The sequence below is a fragment of the Fukomys damarensis genome, unplaced genomic scaffold, assembly GCF_012274545.1.
Source record: "Fukomys damarensis isolate Sample0158 unplaced genomic scaffold, DMR_v1.0_HiC HiC_scaffold_21, whole genome shotgun sequence".
Taxonomy (NCBI): Eukaryota; Metazoa; Chordata; class Mammalia; order Rodentia; family Bathyergidae; genus Fukomys; species Fukomys damarensis.
This window is the reverse complement of record NW_022900933.1, coordinates 39,827,744-39,849,555: the sequence shown is the minus strand read 5'-3', so window position 1 is coordinate 39,849,555 and position 21,812 is coordinate 39,827,744. Positions and strand designations below refer to the sequence as shown.

General features: G+C 49.2%; 1 protein-coding gene and 1 pseudogene across 3 annotated transcripts in view; one reads left to right on the top strand and one right to left on the bottom strand.

Moving 5' to 3' along the window:
- Tecpr2 (tectonin beta-propeller repeat containing 2) overlaps positions 1-21,812 on the bottom strand; it is a 69,609-nt gene that overhangs the window by 36,100 nt on the left and 11,697 nt on the right. For 2 of the 3 annotated variants that reach the window (XM_010607253.3, XM_010607252.1), the window contains 7 exons: positions 12,245-12,373; positions 11,671-11,802; positions 7,642-7,799; positions 5,664-5,976; positions 3,302-3,434; positions 1,822-2,154; positions 151-1,133 (listed from right to left, as the gene is read on the bottom strand). In XM_010607253.3, coding sequence (XP_010605555.1) covers positions 151-1,133; positions 1,822-2,154; positions 3,302-3,434; positions 5,664-5,976; positions 7,642-7,799; positions 11,671-11,802; positions 12,245-12,373 — 2,181 coding nt within the window. The remainder of the gene's footprint in view (positions 1-150; positions 1,134-1,821; positions 2,155-3,301; positions 3,435-5,663; positions 5,977-7,641; positions 7,800-11,670; positions 11,803-12,244; positions 12,374-21,812) is intronic. The other variant, XM_033766818.1, reaches the window with a different exon arrangement.
- Positions 15,173-16,063, top strand: LOC104850360 (annotated as a pseudogene).

Sequence of the window (21,812 nt, the reverse complement as noted above, 5' to 3'; positions counted from 1 at the left end):
AAAAAAAAAAAAAAAAAAAAATTGCAGGGGATATAGCTCAATGATAAAGCACCCCTCGGTCCAGCCAAGTACTGCCAAAACATAGAAAGAAAGAAGAAAAGGGCAGTGAGCAGCAGCCTTTGATGTTGGTTGACTGTCCACACCACTCACCTGATCCGACTTGAGCAGGGTGGGGTCGTCTGTCCCAGGCTGGCTCAGGTCCTGCAGGGAGCAGCCGGCTCTGAGCTCCATCACACTCGTCTCTGAGGATGAGGACGGCAGCCCGTGGGCATAGATGTCCTCCTCATCACTAGACGTCAGGGCCAGCTCCTGGGAAGGTGGCTCGATCCAAGGCTCCTGGATACCAGCCGCCGAGGTGGTCATCAGAGGAGCCACCAGTGTCCCCCCGCTGCCGTCACCTTTGGACATGGGTGTGTCCTTGTCCCCTGTGTCATCATTAGAGACAGCAGGCCAGGGGTCTGTGCTGATGTGGCCAGGGCCGTCCTGCTCTTTGCTGGCCTGCTGGGCACCTCCCTCTTTGGCTCCGATGCTCGGCAGCCATGATGCTGCCCTCGGGGCACAGCTGGAGTTGGGAGTCGCCATGAGCAAGTCCAGGAGCGGGGGTTCTGGAGAAGGGCTCTGGGGGCTCTCAGCCTCTGTGTTCCCTTTGGGGGTCTGGGCAGAGCTGGCCTGGCCTGGGCAGGGCACCCGTCTGTGGCTGAGGTCAACATTCCCAGGACCAGGATATTCTTCGCGTCCTTGGTCATGGCCGTCTTCTACACTGTCCCTCAGGAGCAAGGGTAATGTCAACACCCTAGGGAGCAGCTCCGGCTCACACGCACGATGACACTGTGGAAGTTCAGTGGCAACATCATCTTCTTCATCTAGTACATCAGGGACAGATTCAGGCACCTCCAGGACACTAAATGTTTCAGGATCATTATTTTCCAGCAAGACACCGTTCACCCCGCTGCCCCCAAGGCTGCTTTCCTGGTCAGGTGACTCAGTGCTCAGCTGGTCCACACTGCTGCTGCCCAGTGTGCTTGACACCACGGACAGCTGGTCTATGCTCAGGGACTGCGGGCTACCACCAGGGAGCTCGGAGCAGGGAGTTGGTTCCAGGGAGCTAGGACAGGCGTCACTGCCACCTCCTTCTAATTCAAAACAAGAACACACAGGGAGAGTCCAACACAGAAACAGTAAGAGACAACTGGGAACAAAGTTCTAGCTCAAGAAAAAAATACTTTAAATGAAAGAATAAGCCTCTTAAGTAAAAATAGCCCTGATGCATGTTCTGTAGGACAGAAATGTCACACGCTGAGGGGCTCGCCGACAGATTCCCGGGAAGGGGCTGAGAGCAAAGTGAGGTGTCTGACTGGATCACAGGCCATCTCACAAGACCATTAAGTACTAAGGGATCTGGTCACATGTTCCCGACATTCTGCAGTGACCTTCAGCCAGAAGCCCAATAGGCACGAACATACACAGTTTGAAATGGTCCATGTCAAGCCTGGGTCTGATGATGGGCCAGAGCTAATGTGCAATGTCCCAGCTCCACCAGCACCAACCTCCCCTGGGCCATGACCCCACCTCAGCCTGCAGAATCTTTGGCCTGGCACACAGTCCCCACAGAGAAGAACAAAAGCCAGCCCCCCCGTGGGGTGTAGACACATGCTCTAGGGTCACTTGCACCTTTGAGATGCCTTGTGCCTGTGCATGTGTGTTTTCTGCTAGTCTACAGAACACTCTGCAGGGAGGCGGGGGGGGCGCACATTCATTTTTCGGAGACCATCACTGCCTCTCCAGCACCTGTAGACAGGCACACCCAAGGGACAGACGCACCTGTCCTCTTCTTCTTCTTCCTCCTCTTCACCCTGATGGGCTTCACAACCAGCTCCTGCTCGAAGTCCTCCGAACTGATGGTGCTGAATCTCTGTGAGGTGGGCTGGCTGCCCTTACCGGACTCTGGGGCAGCCAGGGGAGCGGACGGGAGCAGGCTGGAGCCGCTGTCGGTAGAGGTGAGCGAGCTGCTCCTGCTGCGGGGCTCACTGGTGGCTGAGCTGGCCAGGGAGGAGCCTCTGAGCCTCATCTCCAAGGTGGCTGTCCCCAGGGGCTTCTCCAGACCCTGAGCGTGTACTTGCTCGGGACACCGCACCACCTCCAGACCATCTCTTGCTGTGTGAGAGGAGCTGGGTAAGCACTGCTGCCCATGAGACTTTGCTCCCTGGGAACTGGCTGGCAGTGGGAGCCCAGCCTTCAGCTGAGGAATTGGGCAACTCTGTGTCCATAGGCACCCAGGGTATGTGAAAGGAAGTAGCACATGTACTGGAATCAGGAAAATAACTCACTCCTGCTGGCATCTCCTGACCAGCAGTGAGGGAAAGCAACCAAGTATATGGCATTTCTTATCTCAAATCACAAATTCTTTTTTTTTTGGTACAGGGATCGAACTCAGGACCTTGCATGAGTGAGGTCAGCAAGGCTTGGTGCCACTAAGCTAAATCCCTGGCCCTAACTCACAAATTCTTAATCTTAAAAAAGTCTTTACTATTTAGCTATATGTCATACTTACACTATGCCTTGAATATACCTGTTTGACTCAAAGGACATTTGAAAAACACATGTGCACTCATAACGAAGTTTCCTGAACTGCAAAGCAGGATAAGTAACTTCCTGCTGGCACGAACTCCAGATGGAGGAAATACAGGAGGTCAGCGTCAGCACAAGCTCAGAGCAGAGCCAGGGTGGCAGACCAGGGGTCCCACGCCTGTCCCGAGACTGCGAGTGGTGAATGAGTCCCTGCAGGGACCCAGGCCTCAGGCCAGCCCCTCAACACAGACACCAGCGCACCAGCTATCCTCGTCACTCAGTATCACTGGTGCTGGGCGCAGGGCCTGGCTCATGGCACCAACCTGCTAGGGTCATTTGTCATGAGCCAGGGGCAGGAACTGCTCGGGGCAACCTGTCAGAGGCCGCAAAATCAGTTAGAGCCCACTGCCCGAGATGGCAGCCACCAGCCACAGGGACTTGTTCACATTCAGCTAAGAGTACAAAATGTAAACTTTGGGTGCTCAGCAGGGCCAGCAGCCTCGGAGCAGTCATTGCTGTGGTGGGTCCTAGACGGCAGCGGCCCTCCTGTAAGCCCCATGGTGCTTACATGGGGTCAGGGCTCCCACACCCAAATCTGGGGCTGTGTGAACTACCAACAAACATACTCGCTTATTTAAGTTGCCACAGCCGAGCCGGTAATGATAAGTCTAACTACAAACCACAGCGCGCCGTTCTCTTTGGGTGCATGGCACACTTTACATTCATTACGAACCTACAGGTGCTAGTCCTTCAGGCCTGCTCGAAATTCTGATGATGTTCCTGTCTCCCTTCAAGAAAAAGATTTCATTTTCTGTGCAGGAAACTGACACAATATCACCCGATCCTTCTAAACCAGCAATGGTGGCCTGTTAAAACAGATAATAAATAAAAACTTCAAACCAGTAATAGTAACAGTTCAAAGCATAAAAAAGTACGTGTAAGAACCCAAACAAATCAAGTGACAGCTACCACTTTGTTATGACAACTTTCTGAAAAAAAATGTTTTTAAGGAACTGGGAATTGAAGCCAACATTGCTCTTTCACTGAGCTACATCCCCAGCCCTTTTTATTTATTTAAAGACAAAATCTCAGTTGCCCAGGCTGGATTGTGACTTGTGATTTTGCCAGTTTCACCCTCCTGGGTAGCTAGGATCAGAAGTGTGTGCCACTGCACCGAGCTCTAAAGATTGGATACATACATATATATATGTATGTATATATACCGCAGACACACACACACACACACACACACACACACACACACACAAATATATATATGCATGTGTGGTACAGTGAATGGAACTCAGTCTTTGCAACGAGCCATATCCTCAGCCTATTTTTTTTTTTTTTTGTAATTTATTTATTTTGGTACTGGTGATCAAACTCTGAACCCTTGCACTTGCGAGGCAGGTGGTGGCACCACTAAGCTAAATCCCCAGCCCATCAGCCTGTTTTTTGAGACAGGTCTTGCTAAGTCCAAACAAGGTCTTGCTGGGCTCAAACTTGCCATCCTCCTGCTTCAGCTTCTCAGAGTGCTGGGATTATAAGCCTGTGCCACGACACTCAGCTGAAAACTGCACATGCTTTTTTTTTTCTCTGCTCAGATTCCATTCTGGTCCCTGTTGCTGGGGACTTCCAGTTTTACTCAGATGCCACCTCCCCAGGTCGTTGGTGCTTTTCAGCCAACAGTGCAAGTAACAGACTGGTTCCCTGCGTAAGACAAAAGGCCTGTGTCCCTGCTAATTTTCAGATAGCTCAGCAGATGGCTGGAAGCAGAACCCTGGCTTGCAAGACGGGAGGCACAGACCTGACCCTGGCCATCCTGTTTCCCAGTCCTGGCTGGGAATGAGGTTAATTATACCTATGGGCAAAGCTCAGGTGACAAGGGCTTGTATGAGATTACAGACTATCCTGACACCACTAATTAATGAGCTCCAAAGGAGCCCAGGGAAAGAAGAGAAGTTACCCATAATTGGCAAAGGGTATAAAAACTGCTTTCTGAAATATCCCTCATCAATGAAGTGAACGAAGAGCTATGAGGTGGCCCCTTCCCCAGTACCACCACCCCACTTCATCGGTCAGGAAACCAAGCTCAGGCAGGCGAGGCCTGCAAAGCAAGAGGCTCAAGGCTCAGATTTTTACCAAACCAGTATTACCAGGCTGGGCTGATGGATATGATGAAGAGCCTTTGACAGGGAGCAGATGACTTCATTTCTGCTGACAGTGCCTGGCGAGAAAGCCCTTTGCTTCCTCCAGTGTGGCTCTGCCACCCTCGGGCTCACAGTAGAGCTCACAGGACTGGCCCCTCGGGAATGTGGGTGACTTCTGGGGGGCGGGGAGAGGCAGGCAAAGCTTTGCTCTTATGACCAGAAGAGAATGAATGTACCACTTTCTTTAATGTCCTGACTGTCTCTAACAGTGATCTTTTACCATCCTGACACAAACAGAAAGTGTTTCCTATTATGGTTTTTTTGGGGGGTTCTGGGGATGGAACTCAGGACCTTGTGCTTTTGAGGTGGGCGGCGGCACCACTGAGCTAAATCCCTAGCCCTACCATGGTTTAATAATACTAGAAAGTTACCCCAACAGGTCATTAAGTTTAAAAAAACCTGGCAGAATAACAGGACTTCATTTGGGTAAGAACAAGGGTAAGAGAGACCCCTGCCCTGTGCTGGGGACAGCCCTGCTCTGAGTTTTCACTGAGTATCACATTTTGTTGGCATCAGAAGAGGCATGGCACTGGGGTGCTGCTCAGGGGTAACGTGTGCTTAGGGGGCACCGCTAGGCCCCAGGTTCCATTCCCAGCACTGGGGGAAAAGGAAAAAGAAAGAACACGGTCCAGACAGCCTATAAGGAAAGAGTTTAGCTTGGCACTTCACATGAAACATATACATCATTTCCCGGCAGGGTAAGTACAATTATGAATTTAAAAAGCAAATTATTTTTTCAAATCCACAAATATGACTAAATCTTCGTTCCATTCCATGGAACAGCCCAAAGGTCAGGCACAGCACTGGGGTCAGGGACCAGAGCAGGGCCCCCAGGGACTCGCTCTCTGGGCAGACCCAACACCTGCGGCCGTGGCTACCACTCACCTGGCTCACAGTGTCCAGAAGGTAGATGCTATACTCGTTCCAGCTCAGCACCCAGCCTTCCCGGAAGAAGCAGGACACTAGCCCCAGGTGCTTCTCGGGGGAGCTGCAGCCTCCCTTGTCTGCGGGCTCCACACGTGGGTACAGCTCGAAGGGCGTGACCCCACCAGCAAAGACATCCTTCAGGATGAAGGTGGCCTGCACTGTGCCCTGCGCGTCAGCCTTCCACAGTCGCAGCCCAGGCCGGGCCGCATACACAGTAAGGTCGCTCTGTTTGCACAGTCCTGGTATAAAACAAGCACCAAATTTTCCAGTACTACAATGAGGAGAAAAAAGAAAGAAAAAACCAGGCATGGGCTGATTTACAGTGATGCAGCTGCCAACCCTGCTAGTAACAAGAATCTGGGTAACTGGTCCCCCTTCCTTCTCCGCCTATGGTGATCTCACTAGGCTGGGAGCCCTCAGTAACTAAATCCCTATAGATAGTGTCCAAGGAGGGTACCACGTATGGAGTTCAGCTGTGGAGCAAAGACCAGCAGACCATCCTACAGATGTCTATCAGTACAAAGGACTGAACTCAGCAGCGCTCTAACGCCAAACTGCACCCCCAGCCCCTTCTAGAATTTATTTGGAGGGGGTGGTCCTCACCAAGTTGACCAGACTGGACTTCAATTTGCAATTCTCCTGCCTCAGCCTCCCTATGCCAGCCCGTCCAGCCCCAGAAGGGTGTGATTCTGAAGCTTTGGGAACTGACAACGGACTCTGGTGGGCTCAACCAGGAAAGGAGTCTACACAGAGGCCCAAAGGGATCCCGAGGCAGCTCAGAACGGTTCCCTCTTGCCTTTCTAGTCAGGCCAATTTCTGTTCAGTGATTTTTTTTTTCCCCCCTAGCACTGGGAACTGAACCCACTGAGCTACATTCCCAGCCATTTTTTACTCTAAGACAGGGTCTTGCCAAGTTGTCCAGGCTGGGCTGGAACTTGTGTTCTTCCTGCCTCAGCCTCCCAGAGTGCTGAGATTCTAAGTGAATGCCACAATGCCTGGCTTGGTGACCTACTTTTAAAATTTCTATTTATAAGACCTCTTAAACTCTGGTCACCTCTGTCTAGGTTTGTTCGCCTTACGTAACTGCAACAGGGCCTGGCACACTGGACACTTCGGCTGCGGAAGGCCTGACCTTGCCATGCCCAGGAGAGGTCCCCAAGCCTCCCAGGATACCAGGTCTGAGGGGCAATGCTGAGTGTGGCCTGGCTCTGCTCTCACCCACGCTGCCACCCAGCAGGCACCGCAAGGCAAGGCAGTGCCAGGCGGGCCAGGACCTGGCTCCAGGCGGTGGGACCCAGGGAGCTGACCTGCCCCGAACCTGCTCTGCAGGGATTCTGCCGGAGACTGTGGTCACAGACCGCCGAGGACCCAGTGAGGCACCACAGGCCACAGAGTGGGGGAGGTGGCCTCTCTAAGGGTCAAGGGACTTGTGCAGAAGGGAGAATAAAGCCCTGTGCTGCTGCCCAACATATCACATGGGGACAGCAGGGACTCCCTCACTGGTGAGCTCACCCCCTCCTGCTCCTAGCACCACCAGCCTGAGGCTTCACCACATTGCCCCTCTCCCTGTGCTCCCCGTGCTTGGCCCGGCACCACCTGCTCCATCAATAAGGCCAAGCAGGGAGGACATGGATGGGAGGCCTCAGCCCCCACCAGCCACAACCGCCCCTGTGCCACCCTCTGCTCCCCACTCATCCCACTCCTGCTCCCTTCTCTCTGCCTCCCTTCCCTACCATCCCCCGCAGGCTGGTGGCAGAGGCCACAGGCTGTTTCCTGGGCATTGTGGAGGGCTCCACCTGGGAGGGGACATGGGCCTGGGCACCAAGAGGAGCACTGCAGCCGTGGGTCCCTGTGGCTTCTTGCACAAGCAAAGAGGGGCCCCTAGCAGCTGCTCGGTCCCATGGCCTGGCCGGAGTGAGTTGAAAACGCAGCTCACCTCTTCCTCGCTTGCGTCCCGATCTGCTGCACAGACTTCTCCTCAGTGTAGAAGAGCAGACTCCTCTGCAGGGTGGACACAAGAAGCACCTTCTGGCTGTAATCCAGCTGCACGATAGACGCCGGCTCCTCCAGCACCAGCAGTGAGCTGCAGAGCCCCTATGAAGACGGAGGCTGCCTGTGAGACAATTGCTGTCCTGTGTGGGGCTCAGGTCAGCCCAGGCGGGGACGTTGGGGTCCCCACCACACTATGGGTTTCATAGGGTCAGTCAACAGTGTGAGCCATTTTCCTTAAAATGATCCCAGTAAAGAAAGAGTTCAAAGAGGAATCCATAAGATCTAAACAGAAACATGTCATGCTACTCATGTTATTCTATTTCAATATCCAGTGAAAGGGGACTTGCTATGGATTATGGTGACAGTGATAAGCTCTCCTGCTGCTGTCCAGCCACACGCAGTCAAGGCCATCAGAGAACATGATCATCTTGCTAGCTGAAAGGGGCCCAGGACAGGAGAGGTTAGGAAGAAGTCATCCTGGCATTAAATACACAAGGTGACAGGGTCCAGGGATTTAGCTCAGTGGTTTTGCTGCCTGCCATGCAAGCACGAGGACCTGAGTTTGATCCTCAGTACCAAAAAAGAAAATACATATGGCGGTATTAATGCAAAACAACTCACACACATACAGTATATTCTAGCAGGCATTTTACTACTGACACAAACTACTTTTCATGGCATCAAACACTGGCTTCTGTGAATCACTCTTCTCCTGAAGTAGTTTTGTTGACTAAGAAATATTACTGCAGGCATGGTATTAGAAGCCTGCAATCCCAGAACTCTGGGAGGCTGAGGCAGGAGGATTACAAGTTTGAGCCCAGCTCGGGCAACCTAGCAACTTAGTGAGATTCTATCTCAAAAGAAAAAAGAAAAAAGGACTGGAGATGTATTCAGAGAAGGCCTTGGCTTCAATGCTCAATACAAAAAAAGGGCTGTAATATTTGAGTGGCAAGGGGAGACTGGGCAGATTTATGGGCAAAATTTATATACAGTAAAGTTCATCACTTTTGGGTGTGTGGTTCTATGATTTTTTTTTTTTTTTTTTTTTTTTTTTTTTGTGTGGGTAAAAATTTTTTTTTTTTTTTTTTTTTTTTTTTTTTTTTTTGGTACTGGGAATCAAAATCAGGACCTTGTGCTTGTGAGGCAGGTGGTGGGAACACTGAGCTAAATCCCCAGCCCGGTTCTACAATTTTTTAAAAACTTGGTAGTTATGTAACTTCCACTGCGCTCATCCCCACACAGAGGAGGCGGAAGGAAGTGTCCCTTCCCTGTGAAGCTCTTCGGGGTGCAGCTTTTCCGTTTTTAACACAGCTCATGATGAACTCAAAGTGCATTTCACAGCAATGGGCAACACATGTCTGCTGGGACCTCCTGTGCACCAGTGTCCTGCAGTGCCTGTGTCCCCAGGGACCAAGGACCTCAGCTTCCAGAGGCTCACAGCCAGCTGCTTCCTCCACAGAGTGGTGGGCAGGCTCGGAGTCTGGGTTTCTCACAGGAGGGGAAAGGGCCCCTGATGCCTGCTCTGCCTAGATCCGAGGCCCTCTCCAAGCCAAAATTATTTTCACGATCACTCTAAAATTCTGTCTGTCCTTTGTGCCAATGGAGCAGATGCTGCCGCAGGCACCATGCCCTTCACCACCACATGGTGTGGTAAAACCGGACCTCAGTGAAGAATTCTCAGCAAAGAAACGATGATCTCAGTCTCCACCCTTAAGAGAGAGATTTCTGCGTGTGATGTGATACACCAGGATGTGCACATGCAGCCCTTCTGTGCATTGAGGCAGGCTGGTTTTCTTCAGGAAAAGCCTCGAGCCTCACTGGAGTTGGGAGGTGAGCCAGCTGGCTTCTTCACAGAGCACCAATCTGACTTGAAATAATAATTATTCAAACTTGGGTATTTGGCAAATATTTAAGAAAAAGGGAGCCTATCACTTCAAGGAAAACAAGCGATAGTATTTGTTATCTCCAGGTGAGGACTGGTCTCGACCAGCCGCTCTTTCTTGTCAAATGGACAAAGTGGGTGGTGATGTGTAAATACAGTGTGTCGCCATTCATGGGGGTGCACACCTGTAATTCCAGCTCATGGGAGGCAGAGGCAGGAGGATCAACGTGAGTTTGAGCCAGCTTGGGAGTACAAGGGCAGCCGGGAATACATAGTGAGACCTTGTCTCAAGAAGCCCAAAACAAAAAACAACAACAAATTATTCCAACTTGTTTGAATAGTTTGAGTAATTTGGTGTCAACACCAAAAAGGTGCACAGCACCACACATTACGAGGACAGAAATCGCACCTGGGTAAAAGGTCCTAAGTGTGAAGCAGCCTGGCAGAAGAGCTCGCCCCTGTGGCGTCAGGCCCTACAATAACTTGTATGGCAGCCACCATGTGTCATTTTAACTGTCACCCGCAGGAAACCCCTTTTGTCACAATTCTCCTCCTACATTCTCTGCATGTCTTTGTGAGGCCAGATTTTAACCACGGCACATGCAGCAACACTGTCTTCCAGTAAGCCAAATGTTTTTTCCTGCCTTCCTTCCTTTTTTTTTTTTTTTATTGGCACTGGGGATTGAACCCAGAGCCTTCACCCTGAGCTATATTTCCAGCCCTTTTTAAAATCTTCATTTTGAGACAGGGTCTCACTAATTTGCCCAGGCTGGTCCTGAACTTGGGTCCTCCTGCCTCAGCCTCCCAGAGTGCTGGGACTGCAGGCATGTGCCCCCATGACTAGCTAAGTCAGGCATCAGAGAAATCTGTAAAAATATAAAGTAATGCCACTCTTCTCAGTTGCTTTTAAATAGGTATTTTCATTTTTTAAAAAGGTATCTCTGGGGGTGGGGATTTAGCTCAGTGCTTCCACCTCGTGCTGACTCACAAGCACAAGGTCCTGAGTTTGATCGCTGGTACCAAAACAAAAAAGGTATCTCTGCTAATATATAGTGGATTTATTATTTCAAATTATAATTAATATTTTGAAATTCCTCCTTTTTAATTTCCAGCATGGCAGACTTGATAGATACGATCCACACAACCAAAGCTCTTCCTCACCGTCTTTCCAAGCACACAGGAGGCCGGTCACTGAGGTACAAACTGGGCTAGCGACTTCCACACAGCCCCAGCAAGTTGGGCTAGTCAGTCACTTGTGGGGAAGCCAAGAGGACCAGACAGGGCTGGAGCAGTAGGGTCTGCCCAGTGGGTGCCCAGAAGAACAAAAACACAAACATCGCAAAGCCCAGGGGCGGGGTAGAGCCGGGTATGTGCACCTGCGCCCACCCTGGCACAAAGGCCCTGACCCTTGGCTGCCCCCTGCCCTGACATGTTCCCTTCTCATCATTGCGGTCTGGGTTGTGACTGTGAGTTCTCCATTTGCTGGGACACCAACCTCTGTCCACTGGGGAACTGGAAAACGGTTTGAATGACAACCGTGTCTTCTTTTCTAAGCACTAGCAGTAAGAATAGCAAAGTGAAAATCAAGTGTTTCACATAAGGGTTAAGTGCTAGACACAGCCCAGGAGCATAATCCCAGCACTCTGGGAGGCTGAGGTGGGAAGGTCACAAGTTCAAGCCCAGCCTGGGCAATTAGCAACTCAGTGAGTTGTGGGGAAGCAGCTCAGTGCAAAAGACCTAGGCTCAATTCCCAGCACCTAAAAGAAAAAGTGCTAGAAACATCTATGTGGATTTGAATATTCACAACATGCACATGTATTAGGATGTCACATGGCAACCCTGAAGGGTGTGCAACTTTTATATATCAGGAAATTTAAAAAAATAAAGTGAATGCTGTAGCAGGCCAACTCTTGAGTCAAAGAAACAGGAACTTACAAAGATTTGGAAAAAATCAGGAAAGAAAATGTTGCAGATAACAGATGCAATGAACAGAAACTTCGATCAAAAACCCAACTACAAATTGCAAACACAATCGGAATATAATCGCCCCACTGTCAGTGGGAAGGGCCTGCGGCAGTCTATAACTGTTACCTGGTCCAGATCCAGAAAGGAGTACACGATTTTCCCTCTGTCGTCTCCTGAGAACAGTTTCATCCCATTGGGGCTCCAGGCCAGCGCGGTGATGCTATTTCTGTGCACTCCAGTGATGTCAAATCTCCGAAGCTACGAGCAGCCAATAAAACAAAGGCAGGGCAAGTGTGACCCGCTGAGGCTCGGGCTGTGGGGAAATGGCTCCATCTGCGCACCTGGGACCCACAGACAAGACACCCAGCGTGTCCCCAGGCCTCACAGGGCCCCACATGCTTTATGCCAAGGGTCCACGGGGGAACAAAAGCACTCCTGATTAGAAACAGCACAGAATTACAATTTTCCAAGCATACATTTGCTAGGCACATGAGGGTCTCTAATTTTTAAATCCATGAGAGCTGGGTGTGGTGGCAAGCACCAGTTATCCCCACACTTGGGAGGCTGAAGCAGGAGGATCTCTGTGAGTTCAAGACCAGCCTGGGCTACACAGTGAGTTTAAGGCCAGCCTGCGCTCATAGTGAGACCCTGTCTCAAAAAACACAACAACAAATCCACTAAGAATTTGCTGAGCGCCTACCTGCTTGTTCCTTCCTGGCAGTGAGGACACGAGCTGGAAAACTGCAACCCTCCCAGAGGCCGTGCCAGCTGCCACCAGGTCATCGAAGCAGCTCAGCAGCTTCACCACGGTAATGGACTCTGTCTTCCCCTAAAGAGCAAACAGACAGAGTGGATTAATCCAGAGGCTGATACACTTTCCCAATGGAAAACAAGGACAGAACAAGTCAGAAAGAAGAGGAAAGCATCACTGGTAAAGCCCACAGATTCCTAGCTGGAAACGCGCACAGCTGGGAAGAACATGAGATATGTAAAAGACCTTTCCCTTTCTAGGGTTCCTGCCCTTATTTTTAAATTACATTAAAATAGAACACAAGGGCCAGGGATGTAGCTCAGTGGCACAGTGCCTGCCTTGCATGTGCAAGGTCCTGAGTTCAATTCCCGGTACCAAAAAAAAAAGATATATACAAAATTACATTAACTTTTTAAAAAAGTGGTACTGGTGACTGAACCTGGGACCTTCATACGAAGCTGAAACCCCAGCCCTTTTTTATTTTTTGAGACAGGGTTTCACTGAGCCACCAAGTTGCCCAGCTGGGCTTGAACTTGAGATCCTCCTGTTTTAGCCTCCCAAGTACTGAGATTACAGGCACACACCAAACATCTCAGCTTATTACACTGATGTTTTTTAGTGTACATTTCAGTACTCACAATGTTGTACAACCATTACCACCATCCATCTCCTCTTGGAAATGGGAACTCTTTCAACCCATTAAACAACAGCCCCAGAGCCTCTTATTTTTTGTATCGGGGACCGAACTCACGACCTTGCACTTGTGAGGCAGGCGCGGTGCCACTGAACTACATCCCTGGCCCTTTTGGGGGTTGGAGGGAGCCCTCTTTTCTCCTACGGCCCTGGTTCTTGCCAGGAGGGCGCAGTGCTATCTCTTAGTGTATGACCATGTCCTCACTGCCAGCCCAATGGCGCTCACATGAGTACTCCATGTCTTCATGGTCCTGGGCCACAGATTCCGCTCTCATCTCCTCTTATCTGTGGCACTGGGGAGCAAACTGGGGCCCTCACCAGAGCCACACCCCAGCCCCTTTCATTCTTTTTGAGACAGGGTCTCAGCAAGTTGCCCAGGCTGGCCAGGAACTCCGACCCTCCTGCCTAAGCCTCTTGAGTAGCTGGGATCACAAGTGTGCACCACCACACTCAGCTTTATTTTTAATTTTTGAGAATCACCAATTTCTTAAAGCAACTATACCATTTTATGTTCCTGACAACAGTGTGCAAGCTACCATCTTCCACACCCCAGCAACACAGGCTGTTTCCTGTTTCGTGCTCCTAGCAGCAGATATCCTGGGGGTCAGGGGTCACTCACTGCAGTTCTGATTTGCATCTCCCTCATGATTAGTAATGGAGAGCAGCTTTTCACAAGCTTGGTTCTACAAAGAAGTGCCTACTGAAGTCCTATGCCCATTTCTGAGCTGTTTGTTGTTATTTCCTATGTATTCTGGGTATAAATCGATTATCACAGCTGGGTGCGGTGTGGTCCTAGTACTTGGGAGGCTGAGGCAGGAGGACTGCTGCCAATTCAGGCCAGCCTGGGCTACACAGTGAGTTCAAGGCCAGCCTGAGCTATACTGTAAGACCCTGTCAAAAAAAAAAAAAAAAAAAAATCCGTTATCACATATGTGATTCTTGAATAAACGGAGTAAATATCTCTCTCCCATTCTGCCAGTTTATTTTTAGTCTATTGATAGTGACTTCTGAAGAACGCATTTTTAAAATTTTCATGAGATTCAATTTTTCTTAGTGCTTGTGCCCATGATGTTATATCTAAGAGATCACTGCCAACCCCAACATATCATACCTTTGCCTGAAGTTTTCGTGTGCTTGCATCACTAGCCCACTTCAGATGTTACACAGGGTTAGATGGAGTAGGCACACCTTACTTCGTGTGCAGATGCCCACCCCGACTGGACCCTGGACACCCTGAGGGTACAACCCTGGGTCTGTCCTTCGCTTGCCTGGTCTGCACGAGTGTCTACACCAGGCTCACACAGCGTTGATTTGTACTGAATTTTAAATTCATCATGTGACATTTCTGGATTTATTCTTTTTCAAGGTTGCTCTGGAGATTTGGCATCTATTGCCCACTGACACACAGTATGAATTTTAGGGTGGGTGCCCCTATTTCTGTGAACAACTGTTGAGGTTTTAAGCAACTGTACGAACAGGCTGATCACTCTGAGTGACATGGACACCTCAACACTTTGCAGTCTGCTGCTCCAAGAACACCGTTGTGTCCACTCATTCTCGTGTGAGCTTTTCTTCTTTAGTTAATTCCTAAGTGTATTCTTTTTTATGCAATTTTAAGCTAAATTGTTTCCTTAACTTCAGACTGTTCATACTTAAGAGTTTAGAAATAATGATACTTAATTTTGAATTTTCTTCATGTGCTGCTTGCTACCATACAGATGTATCAGTTGGAACAAAGCTTCGGGACAGAATATTTAAGGTTTTCTCTACATAAGATCATGTTATCTGCAGAGAGAGACAGATGCTCTTACTCCTTTTCCAGTGGTGACAGCTTTTATTTCTGTTTCTTGCCTAGTTTCTCAGGCTAGAACTTCCAGCTTGGGCTGAACAGAGAAAGGCCGGCTTCTTTCACTGTTCCCGACCTCAGAAGAAACTTCCAGCTTTTCCCCACTGAATTCGGTGCTTGCTGTGAGCTTTCCCAACAGACTCTCTTTCTTTGAGGTAGAGGTTCTGGGTACCCTCACAGGGTAGTGAACTCATCAAAGGCTTTTCCTGCACTAGACGAATAGGGCTGTGATTCTCCCCCTTTCTTCTGATAACACAGCAACCACAACGACTTTCGCATGTTGAACCAGCCCTGCCTTCCAGGAATGAGTCCCACCTTGGTCAGATGGAAAGCCTGTCAGTCTGCCGCTTAATTCAGTCACCAGGATCTTGCTGAGGGTTTTTGCATCAATGTCTGTAAGGCACATGTTCATGAGAGTTTTCTTGTGGTGTTTTTGTCTGGCTTTGTTATCAGAGTACTTCTGGGACTTCAGGGTGGGCCACTGTGAACGGTGACTGCTGTGGCCCAGCTCCTTCGAAACCTGTGTTTCGATGCTCCCAGCTGCAATGAGCTTTCTCAGTTTTCCACCACCGCTGGGACAGCCAAGGGGCTCCGGCACCAGCAGCCAGACACTGAGGCTGTGCTGAGTGGGAAAAGCCTTGGCACTGGCACCCTTTCCATTGCAAAGAGCCACCTGTCTCCGTTAGATGGTTCCAGAGTAGGATTCTCACTGTTAGTTTACATGCTGTTTCCAGGGACCTAAATGCCTATCCATGAGGACATCTGCATGCTATGGTGAATGCTAAATTTGAGAAGAAATAAAAGACTCTCTTGATGATGAAGAAGAGGAAGACCATGATGATGACATCGAACCTATTACTGAATTGAACTTTGTGCCGAGTGATGGCAGCACTGGAGGCGATGTCCATTGCAATGTGTGGACACCAGGCCTTGCACCCAGGGTGAAGGCTCTGGTGATTATGATGCAGAAGAACATGAGGTGGAAGCTCAGGAACAAGGACAGGGGAATAACCCCACACCTTATACCCATGAAGGAGGATTATCCCGTCTAACAGCAGAAGGGCAAGCCTCACTGGAGAGACTGAAAGGGATGCTTTCCCAGTCTGTGAGCAGCCAGTGTAACATGGCTGGGGTGCGGACACAAGATTCCTAAGGACTATGACAATATGGAAGCAGATACTATGCCAGCTGTTGCAGGACAGTTTGAGGATTCAGATGTTGATCACTGAAAATTATTTATATTGATTTAAGGTTCTGCCCATAACTGTAGGAGAGAACCCGATGCCTCTTCCCTCTGAAGAGAGGTTGATGAAAGTCTTTTTCCTTCTCTAAAACTCACCTAAACCAGTTCTTCCTCAAGATAAACTATGCTGAGACAACAAGCATACTTCACAGACCTTGAGAAAACAATCCAAAAATTCATTTGGAACCAGAAGAGACCTAGAATAGCAAAAGTAATTCTAGGCAACAAAGACAAGAAGGGGGTAATCACAATCCCCAACTTGAAGCTATACTACAAAGCTAATGTGTTAAAAACAGCATGGTATTGGCAAAGAAACCTGAGGCCCGGTGGAACTGATTAGAAGATGCAGAAACAACTCCAGACACACTCAGCCACCTCATCTTTGACAAAGGAGCCAAACACCCACACTGGAGGAAAGATACCTGTTTAATAAATGGTGCTGGAAAAACAGCGTTTCAACTTGCCAAAGATTAAAACTAGACCTGTATCTCTCACCATGCACTAGACTAAAATCAAAATGGATTAAAAATCTAAATATTAAAACAGAAACACTAAATCAACTAGAAAAGAGGTTAGGTAGAACTTCTGAAGACATTGGCAGAGGAAAAGATTTCATGAACAAAACCTCAGCTGCATATGAACTGGTGCAAAAGAACCAACAAGTGGGATGTCTTCTTATTAAAAAGCTTCTGCACAGCAAGAGAAACCACCAACATCATGAAGAGAAAACCCACAATGTAGGAAAAAATTTTCACCAGCTGTTCCTCACTACTATCTAGAATACATAGAGAACTTAAAAAAAAAAAATCAGACCTCCCAAATTTAAAGACCCAATCCAAAAATGGGCATCTGCAATGAACAGACATTTCTCAGACAAAGGAGTAGAAGCAGCAAATAATCATATGAAAAAATGTTCAGCATCACTGGTCACTTGAGAGATGCTGATGAAAACAACTCTGAGATTCCACCTCACCCCAAAAAGAATGGCTGCTACCAAGAAATCAACCAATAACAAATGCTGGCGGGGTTGTGGGGTGAAAGGAACCCTTCTCCATTGTTGGTCGGAGTGCAGACTGGTGCAACCACTGTGGAAATCAGTATGGGGATTCCTCAAAGAACTAGGATTAGAAGTCCCGTTTGACTCAGCTATCCTACTGCTGGGCATCTTCCCAAAAGAATTAAAAGAATCACACCACAGTGATATATGCTCACCCACATTCATAGTGGCACAGTTTGTAACAGCTAAAACATGGAAACAGCCTAAATGCCCATCAATAAAGAAAGTGTGTTTTTTTATAAAATGGAGTACTACTCAGCCATAAAGAATGAAAAATTAGAGGCACTTACAGCTAAATGGATGCACACTGAGGCCATACTCTTAAGTGAAATAAATAGGACATGCGTATAAATACCAAATAGTTTCTCTTGTGTGAGAAAGTGAAAATGTAAATAAGGATCAAAATGTGTAATAGATAATGTGAAATAGGAAGAAAAGGCGCAAAGGGGAAGGGGAAGTGGGATGGGTATGGGAAAGGAAAGAGGGGAATGGAATTAACATAAGAAAATGAAAAAATGGAAACAAAGACTTCATAAAAAGGGAAGGGTGGAGGGGTTGGAGCGCAGGATATGAGGAAAAATAAGAATCAAGATATATTATGTAAAGGTACAAATCTCCAATGATGAATGTCATTATACTGTATACCTAAAATGTACCAATAAATTTTTTTTAAAAAGTAATTCTGACCTCACGGAATGAGTTAGGAAATGAGAAAGAGACCAAGAGATGGAGGGAAGGAAGGGGAAGTGGAAGGGACGTAGATAGAATTAAGACAAGTGTTTCTTTTTAGCACCTTGAATACATCAGCTGGGCCTCCCAGCCTCATGTTTCTGCTGAGAAACCTGCCCATCGCTTTACTGAAGTCCCCTGTAGTAAAAGTAATATCCCTCCTTGCTTTCAAGCCTTTCTCTTCCTCTGGCACCGGAAAGCTTCATTAGAATAAGCTTGGTGTGGGTCGGAGTACACTTTACTTGGATGCCTCTAATTGTGCCTTTTGTCGTGTTTGGGAAGTTCTGTCAGTAACTCCCCAACTGCTCTCTGCCTCCTGCAACTCCCACATGAATGTGTCCACCTAACAAGCCCACAGTCCCCATGCTGGGTCCACCTCTCACCAAATGTATTTCTACATCTTCCTCAGTCCTGATTGTTTTCAGTTGTCCTATTTGTAAACTTGTGGATTCTATCTTTTGCCTGATCAATTCCAGCTTTAAGTCCTGTTTCAACTACTGTAAGCCAGGGCTGGGGATTTAGCTCAGTGGTTCCAGTACCTGCATGACCCGAGTTCAAACCCCGGTACCCCCCCAAAAAAAACCAAAAAAACCAACTACTGTAAGCCAGTTGTGGTGGTGCATGCCTATAATCCTAGCACTCGGCAGGCTGAGGCAGGAAGATCACTGCAAGTTAAAGACCAGCCTGGGCTGCATAATTCCAGGGCAGTCTGAACTACATCTGAATTGAGGCTCTGTCTCAAAAAAAGAAAAAAAAAATTCAACTATTATACTTCCCAATCTTCCTTCAGTCCACTGGGCATCTTGAGACTGCTGTTTTAACCCTTTCCCAGCAGATTTGCTACCTGGTCTGTTTTGTTTTTTTGGTACCAGGGATCGAACTTGGGACCTTGTGCTTGCAAGGCAGGCAGCGGGACCACTGAGCTAAATCCCCAACCCCACTACCTGGTCTTTATCGGGCAGTCTCTGTGGCTTCCCCTCTGGATGGCTATGGCCCCCAGATCCCTGTGTGCCTAGGTTGGCTCTGTGGCTGAGTTCTGGACATCCCAGTGCAACAAAGAGGCCCTTCCAAAAAGCAATTCCTTCCTGCCCCAGAGCGTGCCAGGTCTCCTTGGTACCTGGTGTTTTTGCTATTGGGTTACCATAGGCTCTCATGCTGGGAAGCAGCCTGGAGTATAAACTTGAGGTTTTGCTGGTCTTTTCTGAGCTAACAATTTTCTTGGCCAGGCAGAGTCACATTCTAATTTCCCCCCTACATGCAGCTGTTTTCCAATGTCCTATTCCTTAATGTCTGGCTCCGGCTGGGGAAGGGATGTGTGACCATGGGGGAAGCACAGGAACAATGTCCAGCTGCCTTGCTGTCATATCCACGTGATCAGAAAAACAACCAGGCCCAAGATCCCAGGTACTGGAGGAAGCTCCTGGACAGGTGCACAACTGCTCTCCATGGGACAGGGTGGGGTGTGACAAGCTCACACAGACCTTCCTTAACTACCAGCTACCATCTAAGCCTTCCCAAGACATCAAAGAACTCCAAAACTGCTACCTCAGACAGCTTCCACCGGGTAGCAGAAACAGTACCAGGATCCTCTCCTTCCTCTCCAAGTCTGCAATCTTCAAATGACAAAATTTTAAAGATCTTTCTAATGAAAGAAATGATGATTAATCAAATGAGCCCCTAAGAAAGAACTAAAACATCACCAGGAAGGTGCTTCCTAAATAACAAAACAAACCCTAACCCACTTGAGAGCCCAGAGTCAGAACAGCCAGGCCCTGACTTACCCTCCAAGTCTCAGGCACAGGAGTAGAGCCTTGCTATCCACTTGCGACCTGTCTGCCAGGCTGGCCGGAGGATTAACTGGACCACATACACCACAGACAGACACATCTCAGTTATCAGATCCACAGCCGTAGTAAATGCTGGCTTATGAAAAGGTACCTGCTCAAGACAGGCAGGCTTCCAGACCACCTGAGTGATCATTTTTACTTTGAAATCATTCATTCAGAGAAATTACATGGCCATTTGGAGCTTGCTAAATACACTGCTATCTCCCATGTGGTCACTCAGTTCTGGTAACAAGCGCAAGGCTTCTGCTTCATAAACGGAAGTCACAGCCAGCCTCCGGACAGCCAAGCGAGAGCCCTGAACAGCAGCACACAAAGACCCACCTACAGCAGTGGAGTGGGGATGGGCTTGCCCCCCCAGAGATGGGACAGCTTCAAGTGTTTCCCCAGGCAACAAACACACCCAGCACCACCCAATACTGATGCTGAGAGCTGGGTCTTAAGTGACAGGAAGGAGCAGAGGGATGCCTTGCCGACTCCTGGTTCTGCTGTGTCATGATCAGGTGCGTCGGACAGCCCTGCTCAGGAGGACAGGCAGGAGCAGGCAGTGGGAGACCAGACTGGGACGCTGCACCAGTCCTGGTCCTGGCCCAGGCCAGCAGAGCAGGCAGAGGCAGACAGGCCACAACCAAGAAAGTCCACGGAGACCACATCAGAGCCCTTCCCATACACTTGGCCTGTGACCTTATACTTCAGCAACCTGTGCTGTCTACACCAGGGCCAGGCCGAGGACCAGGGATCTGTGCACATGCACTGATGTGACCTGAGTCAGGACACGCACAGCTTGGGCTCTGCTCTGTGCTTTCTCCATGAGCCAAGGCTGAGAGAGCGCATGGCAGACAGTGCATGGGGCTTGGAGAGAGAGGGGCGGGGGCCCTGTGATGGTGGGAGCCAGAACATGAGACCAATCGTACCATCAGCCGGTGCACAAAGGGGAGGAGGGCACAGTCAGTCCTAGCTATGCAAACCTAACACGATGGCATGAAGCTGAAAAGAGAGTATTCCCTGTAAAAACTATGTCAGATGCCAGATGTGGTGGTACACGCTGTAATCCCAGCACTCGGGAGACTGAGACAAAAGGACTGCCAGTTTGAGGCCAGCCAGGGCTACAGAGGGAGAGTCTGTCTCAAAAACCCAAAAAAACCTAAAAAATACCAATCCAGTACTGCCTGTCACACAAGTGTACAAATATAGACAGACTTTAAAATATCAGCTGAGCCACCTAAAGAATGGCTACAGTTTAAGGTAAGGTGCAATGAAATAGGGTTCAACTTACAGATGTTTCCTGACGGCTTCACTGTTCCTTCGAGGATCATAAATGTATGCTGTCTTTAGTGGGGTCTCACGTAGGAGTTGCCCACAGGCCCAGGACAAAGCAGGGTGGCAGCAACCCCATGGGGCAGGCGTGTCACAGAAAGGGTCCCATCCACTGGAGGGTCGGGAGGGGCCCATGGCAACCCGGAGTTCCGGCAGCCACATGGGAAGTGTACACAAGTGTGCACTGCATGCACGTGACCACCCACAGCACACACGGCTGCCGAACAGTCACAGTTGTGCACCCACACCTAGACCTGGCTGGGCCCTGAGCCCCACAGTACACAGCTCTCCCAGCACAGCTCAGCCTGGGTACAGCCATGTGGAGGGCCATGTCGTGCCCTCCTGGTCCAGCGTACAATCTGCTCAGTGTTTGGCTGCTCCTCGGCCCAGGCAGGTTGTCCCCACTGGGCAGGCAGAGGTGCACTCTCCAGCTGGCCTGTCCTTCATCGTGACATCTCAGGCACACAGCCAGCGTGCTCAGGGCCTCAGCACAGCACCCAGGTACCCTCCCGGAGCCAGCCTGCCAAGGGGCACTGATCTCAGAGGCTCTCCCTGGCCAGGCTGGTAGCTCAGCCTGACCTGTAGCAGAATGAGTGACACAAAGACTACTGATCCTTTTCCTTCTATCACCTCTTCTTTTCAAATATGGGGACAGTTCTGTCTTATTCTGGCCTGGGATATATTCTTCTGTCTCTTTAAAACAACTTTAAGAGCTGGGGATGTTGCTCAGTGGCACAACATCTGCCTGGCAAGCTCAAGGTTCTGAGTTTGATCCCTGGCCATAAATA